The 15,295-nt window shown below is 38.5% G+C and overlaps 1 protein-coding gene across 2 annotated transcripts; it reads left to right on the top strand.

Moving 5' to 3' along the window:
• Window positions 1–205: 205 nt before the first annotated feature.
• Window positions 206–9,050, top strand: LOC129281729 (uncharacterized). 2 transcript variants are annotated; one of them, XR_010293613.1, is made up of 3 exons: window positions 206–814; window positions 1,427–8,324; window positions 8,937–9,050. XR_010293613.1 is itself a non-coding variant. In XM_064099763.1 (2 exons), the coding sequence occupies exon 2, from the start codon at window positions 1,705–1,707 to the stop codon at window positions 7,306–7,308; it is 5,604 nt and encodes a 1,867-aa protein (XP_063955833.1). In that variant the 5' UTR covers window positions 206–814; window positions 1,427–1,704; the 3' UTR covers window positions 7,309–8,926. The 2 variants fall into 2 exon arrangements, 1 of the variants encoding a protein (XP_063955833.1); XM_064099763.1 differs by lacking the exon at window positions 8,937–9,050 and having other exon boundaries at window positions 1,427–8,926.
• Window positions 9,051–15,295: the final 6,245 nt, after the last annotated feature.

Genomic DNA, 15,295 nt, shown 5'->3' with positions numbered 1-15,295 from the left:
CATTTGGAAAAATTTACAAGCGAAGTTTCATAAATTTTTAGTACAAAATGTAAGGAAATATTATAGAGAACAAAATGGAAGATGATTACAACTATTGAATTCATATTTTTAGTGTAATCCAACGACAAAAAAGAAGGCTTCAAAAATATAAAGTGTCTGGACACCCGACCCCCCATCCTACTGTAAATCAATGTGTCACTGCAGCAGTATGCAGTGAAGGTTTATAATTTTATATTTACATGTTTTTGATTAATTCAGTTTTTCATTCTTTAAATAATATTAATTCAGTGGTTATCTATAATGATATCTTTTAACTTGCTTTCAGTCTACTGATTTTGATCATGTTTAGATATTGAATTTAGTCTTATTGGTATATATCTAGTAGGCATATATAATATTTTCTTGTACATAAAGCTTTTCATATAGTATTCAATATGCTTGCATGTAGTAGATATATACTTGTACATATTTCAGTGTTATAAGATCGAGACACCCTGATTAAAGAGAACTATGTTCTCTGTGAAGGTTCTATTCATTCCCAGAGGAGCAATTGTCTGGACCTTCAGACCTTTAGTACACAAACTTGGCCACAGTAATTGTAGAACAATGACCCCCTTTCAGTTTGTGCAGCCCCCTTTTCTATAGTTTCAACTTGTACTGGTAGAGCTTGGCTTGGGTTTTAGCTTTTTGAGAAAGCCAAGTCATTACATTTCGGAAAGCCAGCGAGTTAACATCGTATTTTAGACACCTCAAGTATTAAGTTCGATCTTTCGATACCTTCGATTCAGTTTCAACAGTTCAAAGCCTCCAATTGGTAAGAATAGTTTTATACTTCACTATTATAGATATCTCTATATTAATTTCTTTAAAGCAGTAGCAATATAGTAAACTTATATGCATTTTTAGAACTCAGTTTAGGATATTTCTTATTGCAAAGTTGTAGCTTTATTTCGAGATCATCTTTATGATTAATAACTACATTACCTATATTTATCTTCACTTTAAATGTTTTGATTCGCAAATTGTTAAGTGAGTTTATTAATGTCTTCATTAATTTCTGTGTTGTTTTAACTAGTTTATGAGACATATTTGTTAGTAATACTTTCTTGAATGTTTTGTTATTCATATTATAAGGAAATTCCATTTAGTTACATTAATTAGTCTGTACCTATGTAATTGATGAACTTATTATCTTAACTTATTAACTTATTTCTCCTTTTAATGCTAGTTACATAATCCAGTTGTTTTATGTAGTTTGTTTACTTTATTCATATTTGTTTCACTTGTAGCTGTTAGAATAGTAATTTAGCATACCTTTTCTAGTATTTAGTCATAGCATAAAGTCGCATTATTTGTTTTCTTTCGTAATATCATTTGTGAATTGGAATACTAAATGTTCGTTCTATTTGTTCTCTTTTTCTCGCAGTATTCTATCTACTTACTACTTACTACTTACTACTTACTACTTACTACTTACTACATCTACTTAACTTGATGTTACACGAGAGTTTTGCAATTAAAATCGAATCGTCATCGGTAATTCTCTCTGTTCGGAATAAGTTTCTTTTGGAGTGCATTGTTCTTCGAACCCCCTTCGAACTCGACCGAAACTCCTTACTTAGCATCTCGTGTTAAGTGAGGCAGCCACAATAGAATACAAGGGACTGAAAATTCGTCGATGAAACTGGATTTCGTGATTTCGCTATGGAGAATCAAACAGATGCTGTGAGTGTTGTCAGTCATAAGTCAGCGCGGAGCAGAGCAAGTAGATCTTCTCGAGCAAGCAGTAGGAGTGATCACCTTATTCTACGTCGCCAGGAAGCTGCCATTAAAGCAAGTTCGGCATTCGATGAAGAAGAGGCTAAGCTGGAGTTGACACTTCGAAATTTAAGGACACAAAGAAAGCTAGCTTGTCTTCAAGCCGAACAAGCTGTTCTAGAGGAGAACGCCGAGTCTGAGTTTTCTCATGGACCCGAAGACAACCACGATCTCAAAGACATTAAAGAGGAAAACGAAGCAGAAAGGATTTCACGTTTTCTTAATCGCCAGGGAGAGGAGGAAACTCCAGTCGTTACACACCTAGAATTGGGACAGTCGTCCACAACCGTGAGTAATTCACCTGACGATATTCACAAGATCGTCTCCTCACTTGAGAAACTAGCACGGTCATCTCTCGAGCAAGGGGTGTTAAATCGACATATGTTGATTCAAGCCCAGTTACCAAAAGTTGATATCCCTTTGTTTTCTGGTGACCCACTATGCTACCCTCTGTGGAAAAACTCGTTCGACTCAACTGTACATATAAAACCACTCGACGATGGAGCCAAATTGAATCTGCTTCACAGCTGCGTCGCTGGGAAGCCGAAAGAAATTGTGCAGCACTTTGTTTTGATTGGCTCCCCGGATGCGTATGAACAAGCTCGGGAGACTCTTTCCAGACGGTACGGCGACCCGACGGTTGTAAGCTCAGCCTTTACTTCTAAGCTAAATTCGTGGGGACGCATCAACAGCCGTGACGCAACCGGACTTCAAGATTTCTCAGACTGCTTGGCAAAGGTCGTTGCTGCAAAGAAGTCAATAAAGAGCCTGGGGATTTTGGATTTTCCTCAAGAGAATTCAAAACTCGTCGAAAAGCTCCCCTCATACCTCGAAAGCAAGTGGAGGGATGAAATCGATCGCTACAAGGAAAGACATGGGAGACAAGAATACCCTCCTTTCATCGCCTTCGCTGATTTTGTGAGGAGAGCGGCGGACAAGGCCAATATCCCAGAGCTCAGTGCTTCTGTGCGGGAGCAGATAAAGCCAGTCAACCTGAAGCCAAGCGGAAAACACGCTCGTACTTTCGCAACTGAAGGAAAACCTTTCAAACCTTCAGGCAAGCCGTCCAAGGACAAGACCTGTCCATATTGTCAAGATAATCATCTCATCGAAGAATGCTCCAAGTTTAAAAATATCACCCTCGAAGAGCGGCGGGCATTCTTCTTTGAGAAGAAGTTGTGCTTTGGATGCGGGCTGCACAGCAACCACAGGAGCAAGCAGTGCAAGGCCAGGCGTTCTTGTGCTGTTTGCGAAGGAAGGCATCTATCCTGCTTCCACTCGTGGCAGAAACAGCCAGTCAAGCAGGAAGAAGCAACCGCAAATTGCACCTCGGTCTGCAGTCTCCAAGAAATTCAAGGAAAAGACCACTCGATGATTGTTCCTGTGTGGGTGAGGAGTGTCAATAACCCATCAAAATCATTCTTAGAGTACGCGATATTGGACGAACAATCCAATGTTAGCTTTATATCATGCAAACTGTACAATAAGCTAAACCTCCAAGGCCAAAAAACCAGCCTCAAGCTGACGACGCTGCATGATACTTCGATGATTGATACTTTCAAGGTGCAGGACTTGGAGTTGCAAGACCACAAAAGGCAAAACATCGTTCGCCTACCAGCTGCCTTTACCAGGGATGACATTCCTGCCACGAGGTCTCAAATCCCAAAGACTCAGATCGCTGAAAGATGGCCTCACCTCATCCGCGTGGCAGAAGAGATGATGCCATATGACCAGACTGTCGAAGTTTCTCTTCTCATCGGAACAGACTGTCCAAGTGCGATTCGACCTCGAGAAATCGTCGCTGGAGGAGAAGCGGAACCATATGGGCAGAAATCTCTACTTGGTTGGGGAGTTGTCGGACGAATCTGCAAGGATCCAATCGAATCAAGTTCAGCTAGCTGTCACAAAATAGCTGCTGAATTGTACCAGAACCTCGCATTCCCAACCAAGGCCAAGGAACTTCTCATCGAAGACAAGGTGATTAAAGCTCTGGAAACAGACTTCAAACATGACAACTCGAAAGAACCAATGTCCATTGAAGACCATAGATTCCTTCATCTCCTTGAGGAGGGAATAGTGAAGAGACAGGATGGGCATTATGAAATGCCACTTCCACTAAAGACAGATAATGTAAGCCTTCCATCAAACCGACAAGTAGCTGAAAAACGATGGAGACAGCTCACAGCTCGTTTCAAGAAAAATCCTCAGTTCCTGAACGACTATCGAGCCTTCATGGATGAAGTTATCAAGACCTGTGCAGAGAGGGCACCAGTTCACAGTGTAGAAGGGATGGTCAACTATGTTCCCCACACAGGAGTGTACCATCCTCGAAAACCGGGCAAGATTCGTGTCGTTTTCGATTGCTCGGCAAAATGTAATGGCATCTCCCTCAATGACCATCTCCTTCAAGGCCCGGACCTTACTAATGGACTTCTCGGTGTCCTATGTCGCTTCAGGCAAGATGATGTCGCATTCATGGCCGACATCAAAAGCATGTTCCACCAATTCTACGTTACTGAGAAGCATCGAGATCTTCTTCGCTTTCTCTGGTGGGAAGACGGCAATCCAAATTCCAACGTGGTTGAATATCGGATGAAGGTACATCTCTTCGGAGCGACAAGCTCACCAGGCTGTGCCAACTTCGGTCTCAAGAGGGCAGCAGATGACGGCGAAGAGGAATTTGGGAGTGAAGCTGCCAACTACATTCGTAAGGAGTTCTACGTAGATGATGGACTGAAGTCGGTATCGACATCGGAAGAAGCTGTTGCACTCCTGAAGTCAGCACAAGGGATCTGTGAAAAAGCAGGGCTTCGACTTCACAAAATCATGTCGAACAAGAAGGAAGTTCTGCAAAAATTTGCAACAGACGACATGTCCAAGGGCCTAGCTGAACTGAACCTCGATGTCGATCCTCTACCTCTGGAGCGTGCTCTTGGTGTAGTCTGGTGTGTTGAGAGCGACAGTCTCCAATTTCGCATAGAGCTCCACGATCGTCCCCTCACCAGGAGAGGTGTCTTGTCAACTGTCTGCTCTATATATGACCCTAATGGCTTCGCTAGTCCAGTGACTCTACGTGGCAAGCAAATCTTGCAGAGTTTATGCCGAAGCAAGATCGACTGGGATAGCCCAATTCCAGAAGACATCAGACCACAGTGGGAGAAATGGAGAATGGAAATAAGCGAACTGGAAAACTTAAAGATTCCACGCTGCTACAAGCCCCAGAACTTCGGTTCAGTCAAGCATGCTGAATTACACCATTTCTCTGACGCCAGTCAAAATGGATATGGTCAGTGCTCATACCTTCGACTTGTGAATGAAGAGGGTGAAGTATCGTGTTCTCTTGTCATCGCTAAGTCTAGAGTGACCCCTCTCAAGCACCAAACCATCCCAAGACTTGAATTAGCTGCTGCTGTTATCTCGGCCAAGATGAGTGCATTTCTTCGCAAAGAACTGACATATCATGAGATTCGTGAATACTTCTGGACTGACAGCAAAATCGTGTTGGGGTACATCAGCAACGAGTCCAGAAGGTTTCATGTATATGTAGCCAATCGAGTGCAACAAATACGCAACGTATCTGACCCTGCGTCTTGGTACTACGTAGACACTTCAACCAATCCAGCAGATGATGCTTCTCGAGGACTCACGGCAAAAGAGTTGTTGGAGAGCAGCACTTGGCAAGCAGGTCCAGGCTTCCTGCATGAGAAAGGACTATTTCATCCTCCTGAACCCATTCGAATTAAAGTGGAAGAAACCGACCCAGAAGTGAAGAAATCAACAACACTCTCATCCAGAGTTGAACTTCACAACACCTTCGACACCAGCCGGTTATCGCATCTCTCTAGCTGGAACCAAGCCAAGAGAGTAATAGCCTTGTGCGTGAGACTCAAGCAGCGTCTAAAGATGAGAGAGATCAAGCTCAAAAAATCGCCATCTTTGAAGAGACCAATACCCAGAATATCTCTGAGCGTTGCTGACCTCCAGGAAGCTGAGTGGGAAATTCTCAGCTTAATCCAGAAAAGGCACCTTGGTCGCGAGCGAGAAGTACTCGCCAACCTGGATGTGTCAGCTGACAACAATCGACAGATTGCGAAACGGAGAAATGATGACATTAAGCCAACAAGCTCATTATATCGATTAGACCCATTTCTAGATAGCAAAGGTCTAATTAGAGTCGGAGGTCGAATTCAGAGGGCAAATATCCCAGATGATGTGAAACACCCGGTCATCGTCCCCAGAGATGCTCATCTGACAGCACTTCTAATTCGGCATCATCATGAAGAAGTAAATCATATGGGCAGAGGATCGACTCACAATCAACTTCGTCAGGCTGGTTACTGGGTGATAGGTGGTTCGTCAGCTGTCTCATCCATCATCACCAAGTGTGTAACCTGCAAGCGACTTCGTGGACCTCTGGAGAAGCAGAAGATGGCAGACCTCCCGAAAGACAGACTGGAACAGGCTCCTCCATTCTCTTACTGTGCTGTCGACTACTTTGGGCCATTCTCGATCACTGAGAAACGAAGCACAGTGAAGCGATATGTAGCACTGTTCACCTGCATGGCATCCAGAGCTGTTCATCTGGAATCAGCCAACAGCCTCGACACCAGTTCCTTCATCAACTGTCTTCGAAGATTCGTTAATCGCCGTGGACCTGTTCGACAAATTCGCTCTGACAGAGGAACTGCTTTCGTGGGTGCTAGGAATGAGCTCCGAGACGCCTTGAAACAGATGGACCAGGACAAGATCCAGCAGTATCTTGTTGAAAATAACACTGACTGGATTCCCTTCGTAATGAATCCACCTCATGCATCACACATGGGCGGAGTATGGGAGCGCCAGATTCAGACAGTTCGTCGTGCTATAGAACCCCTTATGATGTCTGCGGGAAAACAACTAGATGATGAGGCATTTAGAACATTTCTTTCTGAAGCAGAGTCAATCGTCAACTCAAGGCCTCTTACAACACAGAACCTGAGCTCGTCTGATGCTCCAGAACCATTGACACCTAACCATCTCCTGACTATGAAGGCCAAAGTAGTCCTCCCACCGCCAGGCAAGTTCCAGAAAGCAGACATGTATGCTAGAAAATGGTGGCGTAGAGTCCAACATCTTACCAACGAGTTCTGGACGAGGTGGAAGAAAGAATATCTAACCGACCTGCAAACTCGGAAGAAGTGGGCTCGTCCTAGGAAAAGTCTTAAAGTCGGCGATATCGTCATCTCCAAAGAAGCAGATGATAACCGTGCTCAGTGGCCCCTTGGAGGAGTGTCGAAAGTGTATCCTAGCAACGATGGGCTTGTGCGCAAGGTCCAACTCGTCATGGCAGATTCATCGTTAGATAGCCAGGGCAAGCGTAAGAAACAACCCACCATGCTGGAAAGACCTGTACACAAATTGGTGCTTCTCTTGTCTCCAGAAGAGACCTCGGAAACTAGTGACACAGAAGACCAAGGGATTCCCCATCAAGGAGCCAACACAACACAATGAACATTTAATTTAATTTAATTCTTTGTCTCTTTGTTTTCCACCTTTTGTTCTTGTCCTTCCTCTTTGCCATTTCTTTTTCCAATCTTCTCTTGATAGTTCGCTCGAGTAGACTTGTCAAAATTCAAGTGTTTTGATTCTTTGTTTCTGTATTTCTACTTTTCTTGTTCTCAACTACTTTAACCTTTTATCTCCTTTCTATTTCTCTCCTAATTTAATTTCGTATTTTCGCTCAAGTTAGTCGATTTTAACTATTGTATCGTTGCTTTTTGTTTTAAAAGCGCCAGCTGTTTTATTCTTTTGATATTGGTGAATAATTTGCTTCGAAATTTATGTAAAATTGTTTTCGTTTAGCTTTCGATTGGTAACTGCCTATAATTAAGCAGTTAAAGGAGCCATGTCACTGCAGCAGTATGCAGTGAAGGTTTATAATTTTATATTTACATGTTTTTGATTAATTCAGTTTTTCATTCTTTAAATAATATTAATTCAGTGGTTATCTATAATGATATCTTTTAACTTGCTTTCAGTCTACTGATTTTGATCATGTTTAGATATTGAATTTAGTCTTATTGGTATATATCTAGTAGGCATATATAATATTTTCTTGTACATAAAGCTTTTCATATAGTATTCAATATGCTTGCATGTAGTAGATATATACTTGTACATATTTCAGTGTTATAAGATCGAGACACCCTGATTAAAGAGAACTATGTTCTCTGTGAAGGTTCTATTCATTCCCAGAGGAGCAATTGTCTGGACCTTCAGACCTTTAGTACACAAACTTGGCCACAGTAATTGTAGAACAATGACCCCCTTTCAGTTTGTGCAGCCCCCTTTTCTATAGTTTCAACTTGTACTGGTAGAGCTTGGCTTGGGTTTTAGCTTTTTGAGAAAGCCAAGTCATTACATTTCGGAAAGCCAGCGAGTTAACATCGTATTTTAGACACCTCAAGTATTAAGTTCGATCTTTCGATACCTTCGATTCAGTTTCAACAGTTCAAAGCCTCCAATTGGTAAGAATAGTTTTATACTTCACTATTATAGATATCTCTATATTAATTTCTTTAAAGCAGTAGCAATATAGTAAACTTATATGCATTTTTAGAACTCAGTTTAGGATATTTCTTATTGCAAAGTTGTAGCTTTATTTCGAGATCATCTTTATGATTAATAACTACATTACCTATATTTATCTTCACTTTAAATGTTTTGATTCGCAAATTGTTAAGTGAGTTTATTAATGTCTTCATTAATTTCTGTGTTGTTTTAACTAGTTTATGAGACATATTTGTTAGTAATACTTTCTTGAATGTTTTGTTATTCATATTATAAGGAAATTCCATTTAGTTACATTAATTAGTCTGTACCTATGTAATTGATGAACTTATTATCTTAACTTATTAACTTATTTCTCCTTTTAATGCTAGTTACATAATCCAGTTGTTTTATGTAGTTTGTTTACTTTATTCATATTTGTTTCACTTGTAGCTGTTAGAATAGTAATTTAGCATACCTTTTCTAGTATTTAGTCATAGCATAAAGTCGCATTATTTGTTTTCTTTCGTAATATCATTTGTGAATTGGAATACTAAATGTTCGTTCTATTTGTTCTCTTTTTCTCGCAGTATTCTATCTACTTACTACTTACTACTTACTACTTACTACTTACTACTTACTACATCTACTTAACTTGATGTTACACGAGAGTTTTGCAATTAAAATCGAATCGTCATCGGTAATTCTCTCTGTTCGGAATAAGTTTCTTTTGGAGTGCATTGTTCTTCGAACCCCCTTCGAACTCGACCGAAACTCCTTACTTAGCATCTCGTGTTAAGTGAGGCAGCCACACAATGAGAGCAGCAACATTTTCATACAAAGAGACACACTTGTACAAAGAGACACATGGATTTGTACCCTCCAACATATCAGCCCACCTTCAATCTCAAAACCCAACCAGTTGTAGATATCGAACCAGACAAAAGGTAACTCTCAAATACAACGTTAATATAAGATCAAATAAAGACTGCTACCGACACTCCCTGTATCCCAAGACCATCCCAGAATGGAACCTTCTTGGTGAGGATATCAGAAATTCTAAAGACGTAGGAGTATTCAAACTCAAACTTGAAAGTTTGGACATAAACACCCTCGTCTCAAAAGCACACTACCAAAATTAACTGTGTTTAGCGCTTGACCCCTAAACCCAAACGTACGCGACAACCAGATGCTGGTGATTGGACGTCAACGGACAGATACAGAATCAGAACAGTCAATGTATAGCATCAATAAATCATTTTAGCCTTTTCTGAACTACGCCATCTGTTGGTTGTACTGAATGAAGTATCAATAATCCTCTTGTTGGCACCTATTTAGTACCAGTAGATATAATTTTTTTTTTTTTTTTTTTCTTGGCAGATTTATGTCAGGTTTAATGAACCCTTATGGGAGTGGGTGAAAGCAAGAGAAGATGTGCTGCAGTGTTATCACCATATATACTATTATTGGTTTATTTCAAATTCGTCTAATATCAATTTGTCCAATTGCCAACTTGTCTACTACCATTTGGTCTGTCATCAGTTCGTCTACTCACCACATGGTATACTTTCATTTATTTAGTCTAATGACGTTCCGTCTAATATCCAGTTGGTCCAATAGCCATTTAGTCCATACACCATTTGGTCTAATTAAACAAAAGTGCTGATTGTGCAAAATGAATGAAAAGAAAATGGGTATTAGACCAACTGGTTATTAGACGAAATGGTAATAGACAAAATGGTGATTAGACGAAGTGATGATTGGACCAAATGGTTGTTGGACGAAATGTTGATGGTCGGAATGGCATTAGACTAAATGAAGGTAGACCATGTGGTGAGTGGACGAGTTGGCAGTGGATGAATTGGCAATTTACCCTATTATTGTGGTCTTTGCTGGTTGAAGTCTTCTGCTATAATTAAAGGGAAAGTCCACCCCAACAAAAATTGATTTGAATTAAAAAAAATCATACAAGCTTGTATTAACACCAAAATTTCATCACAATCGGATGTACGATAAAAAAGTTAATGACATTTAAAAAGTTTTGCTTAATTAAAAAAAAAAACAGTTATCTGTACAAGTCAGTATGCTAATGAAGAAATACAATACAATGAAAAAAAAGAAATAGCCCACTCACTATTTCTTTTGTATTTTATTATATGAATTATAATTTTTTCAGTTTTATTCCTCAATATGTGGAAATAACATCAAGAGCCCTGGTTCTTACTGTCAAATCTGTAAAAAATGATATAATTCAAATAGAAAACAAAAGAAATAGTGAGTTAGTAGTGACATCATCGACTCTCATTTGCATTTCACTGAGTTGTGCATATAACTGTTCAGTGAAAAATAAGCAAAACTTTAAAATGTCATAACTTTCTTATTAAATGATGAAATTTTCAATGACGTCATGCATGTCTCCTTTTTTTCTGGGGTGGACTTGATATGTGTGGGCGTGTGTGTGTGGGGGGGGGGTGGCAGAATTGAAGCATGTGTACTAGTAATTTGGAGGCATACCATTAAGTTTTGAAAAATATAGAGTAATAAAAAGAATTTTGTAGTTGGTTGAACTTGAAGCCCTTAATCAGTCAATTGATTAATGCTTGTTAAAGGTGAGAAATAAGGCACAGTCTGAGGGGATATTATTATCAATCCTGGATGTAATGTCAACTCTGAAAACTCTAGACTGCTTTCAGTTTCCAGGAATAATATTGTGTACAGTTGCAGAATGTAACCAGTAGTTATAATTCACCTTGTCGGTAAAGGAGTGCACAAATATTAGGATAAGGGGCGTTGCGTGAGAGAGAGGGGGGGGGGGGGAGAGACACACAGAGGGGGAGAGACAGAAAGGAAGGGAGAGAATGAGGGAGAGAGACAGATGGAAGAGGGAGAGAGAGAGCAAAACATGAATTACTTGTTATTCAGTTTCAAGACAGACAAAACAAATAGACATGTACATTGTAATTGTTTGCCTGTGGTCTATATTTCATGTTTGCATTCTCCCTTTTAGTTTCACATCACGTGGTCGCATTTTTGAAGTTGTTTGTTATCGTACATATTCTTGAGTAGGAAGATGATTTTTTCACCTTTCATTCAGGCATGAAGGACGTTTTCAAAATTGAAACTAGCTATGATGACATGACATTTTGATATGAGAGGATTTAAAGGAAAATGATAACATATGATTGAGGAAGGCCTATATATATTAGAAGGGTTCTTTAGGCTGAAAATAATATGAATTGAACAGATTAGTAAAACCAGACAAACAAAACACTGAAAATTAATTAATATAAGACAAGGTATAACAAAGTTATGACATTCTAAAGTCAGTTTACATAATTTTGGTGAAACAATTCTATGCATGTCTTCATGAATATGCAATGAGCAAGCTGATGATGTCATATCCTCACTTATAATTTTTTCACAATCGATTTACCCTCCAATGATGGAATAAAAAAAATGGATTGACTACTGATTTAATATGTAGTATAATCATTGCTGCAACTTATTTATTTATTACAAGGGAGATATACATGTATCTTACACACATTATTTGATTCAATAAAATAAAAGGAAAAGTCATCATCAGTCCACCTATTGCATATATATGATGGCATGGTTATAGAACTATCTTTAAAATTAAACAACTTTGATATTTGTTACCAGATCTTGATGAAACTTTCATTTTTCTTGGTGAATTTTACTCTGTTTATTTAGATATAATCATTGTCTGCCTAGAGTACCCCTTTAATGCCTTAAAATATGTGATTATCCACTCCATGCATTTAGACCTGCCCAAATCAGTGATATTCCTATGAATCCCCAACAAGGTTGCATTTAATTTTTATACACAACAAAGCCAAATGATATGCATCAGTCTTGCCCCCCATCAAAAGTTATAATAATTTGTATGAACTGATTTGCAGGTATTTTCTTTCAGGAATATTTATTTATCTCTACAAGCATGCTTCCCAGTAGGCAAAATATCAGATTGATGTTTCATAAAACTGTTTGTAAAAAAGCAATTTCGCAAATGACTGGTGATTCTTTCTTAGGAGCTACATGTAAATCCACACCAAATGAAATTTGGTGCACAAGAAAGGATCACTGGTCGTCTGTAAAGTCACTCGTAACTTATGAACAGCTTTATGATAAAACACACTGCTGGTATTTTTTTTTTTCTTTCTTGATATAAAGGAAAGTGTAAAAGTCCCATTAAAGATCAATATTAAAAGTTTACTTCAATGATACTTTGAAAACTGAATATATTCAGAACTCTAGACCAATTTGAATGTGTAATGCATGATGCTTTCTACTATAGTAAGATGATCAAGGGAAAAAATTGATGAAAAATCTGTACTACGTACATTTTGAGCTCACCAGCCCAAATTTGCTATAATACTGCTTACATTGGACCCTATGGGAAATTTAGGGGCTCTACGGTCTTCAAGGGCACTTGGGAGCATTTTGGGGATGAATGAGCCCTGAGCCCCCCCCCCCCCACATGTAATTTTTTTCTCCCCGGGGGATGATGATAACAGTGGAGATACATGGTCTCTTTTTATAGAAAATATTATTACCGGTAAGTTATTCTGAGAATACATTATCTCTTATTGCCTACAGGTGTACAACTCTCCATATTTCCTTCATTATCTTTCAAGGTGCAGCTTGACACATATATTGACTTTACAATAGACATCAAATAGACAATAATAGGGAATGTAAGTAAAAATACTAAACCTGCCATTTTAGAGCAAAATTGCAAGTGTTAATATTGCCATAGAAAGTAAGTAACTTATTTCATTATACACCGTTTTTTGTAGTTTAACGAAATTGCTTTTGTCTATCAAATTTTCTTTTAAAATGGAAATTTCCAGGGGTTCACTTTCATTATTACCTTTGTAATGAGAGATAAGGAGGAATGAATGATCTGAGATATTAAACTGTATTTTATGAAAACAAATTTTGAAGAGTACTTGAATGGTACTTTGGAAAGTAAATATTCTAATCGAGACATCTTATTACAGATTATTTGTGTATGACACTTTACATTGATGGATCGAAACATGAAACGAGCCCTGACAATAAACAAGAGTCTAAATGTACGTGTGAGTTATTAGTTTGTTATTATGAAAACAGTATGAAAACAAAACACTTTTTGGGGATTAATTACATGTACATGCTTCAATCAAGTCTAGTATCTCATTAGACAGGCTGGGGATGTCTGCTTTGGTTTCAGTTTTGATGGATATTATTTTGAGGCATTACCGACCGTCTGGCTCTTGCAATTACACAAACGCTTTGACAGTAATGTAATGGACAATGATGGGAGCTTTGCCCCTGCCTTGTCTGGGCCGCGTCGCGGTAGATTAAAATTGGCACGTTGTTTTGTAAATGTTATTGGAATATGTCTGGGGAATGTTGGTTTTAAATGTGTTGCGTGCATGTGACTACTTCAGACGAGGTGCTTGTGAACAGTTTGCAACGTGATTGTATTGAAGTACTGCACAATATCATGACTATGTGACTTATTGTTTGTCCACTAAATGTATGTAATTCGATACATGATGTTGGATGAGGTTTAGATAGATCTACACGTACTTGTATTGTGTATTGCACATTTAGATGTTTTACCAAATTGATGACCACATTTTGTGACTTATTGTCCCCTACATGTATGTAATTTGATACATGATGTTGAAAGAGGTATAGATAGATGATCTACTTGTATTGTGTATTGCACATTTAGCTGTTTTACCAAATTGATGAACACATTTTGTGACTTCTTGTCCTCTATGTAATTTGATACATGATGTTGAAAGAGGTATACAGTGTAGATAGATCTACTTGTATTGTAACACATTTTGTAATTACAAGACACCCTCCCTTAAAAAAATGGGGGGGGGGCAGAGGAAACATTTGAAAGGACAAAGCGATTGCAAAGAAAAAAAAGAGGTTCATTGACTTAAAGCTTTTCCTTTCAACTGACAGAGAAATGAGATAAATAAGGATGAGGAGACAGGGCAGGAAGAGAGAGAGAGGGTGGGGAGGGGTAGGGGTGCTAGAGGCAACATCTCCCTAATCTCAACGAGATTGACTAATCCTCTTGAGTTGATTCATCCAGTAAATGTGATGCCTCCTACCCTGCACCTTCTTCTCAAATGCAAGTTTAGTTAAATGTCCTATAAATGGCCCATAGAGGAATTAGGCAAAAAACATAAACATTAATTGCTTTTTTATGTAAAAGCAGGGGAAACTGAACAGTTTTTCACTGAGTTTCACAGAGTTTTCCATTTGAAAAGCAGAATTTCTCTAAAGTAAGAAAATTGACTTTAACGTGGGTAGCAGTAGCATCTTTAAATATTCAAGTGATAAAATTACTTAACCTGGATACGCTAGGTTTATCTTTTATTTTTAAACAGCATTTTGATTTTTGAATTGTTGTTGAATATAAATAAATGTGTAACTGACACTTTTCTTGATTTCGATTTGGCAATGAATACATACACAAATGCACATAATGATGTGTATATTCACTTTTCTTTAAAATGTAGAATGAAGAATGACACAACATTGACATCTCCTAATTTTAGAACAAAGAATTTAAACTGCTTTATAAATACTGATTGCGTAAATCAGGGAAATCCATGACTCCTTGTCATATGAACAATATCAAATTTCTATTTCCTTTTTTGGACAGTTGTCTTGCCATGCTTGTGTGAACCAACCCGGGGCCTGTTGAATAAAAAGAAAAACTGGCTTTTTTTTTGCTAGAGTTTTTCAATGTGTTTTTAAAGTGTCAATGGCATAATTCTGTTTGCCAGAGTTTTTTTCCCCCATATCTTATGCAACAGGCCCCCGTTCTTCACAGATTGTAGAGAAATTGATAAGAGGCTTGTGACATTTTATAGGAAATGATAATAATAATGATAATAATAGTACTAATAATATT

The sequence above is a fragment of the Lytechinus pictus genome, chromosome 5 (assembly GCF_037042905.1).
Source record: "Lytechinus pictus isolate F3 Inbred chromosome 5, Lp3.0, whole genome shotgun sequence".
Lineage (NCBI taxonomy): Eukaryota > Metazoa > Echinodermata > Echinoidea > Temnopleuroida > Toxopneustidae > Lytechinus > Lytechinus pictus.
Note: the sequence above shows the minus strand (reverse complement) of the source record. Positions and strands in the feature narration are given on the sequence as shown.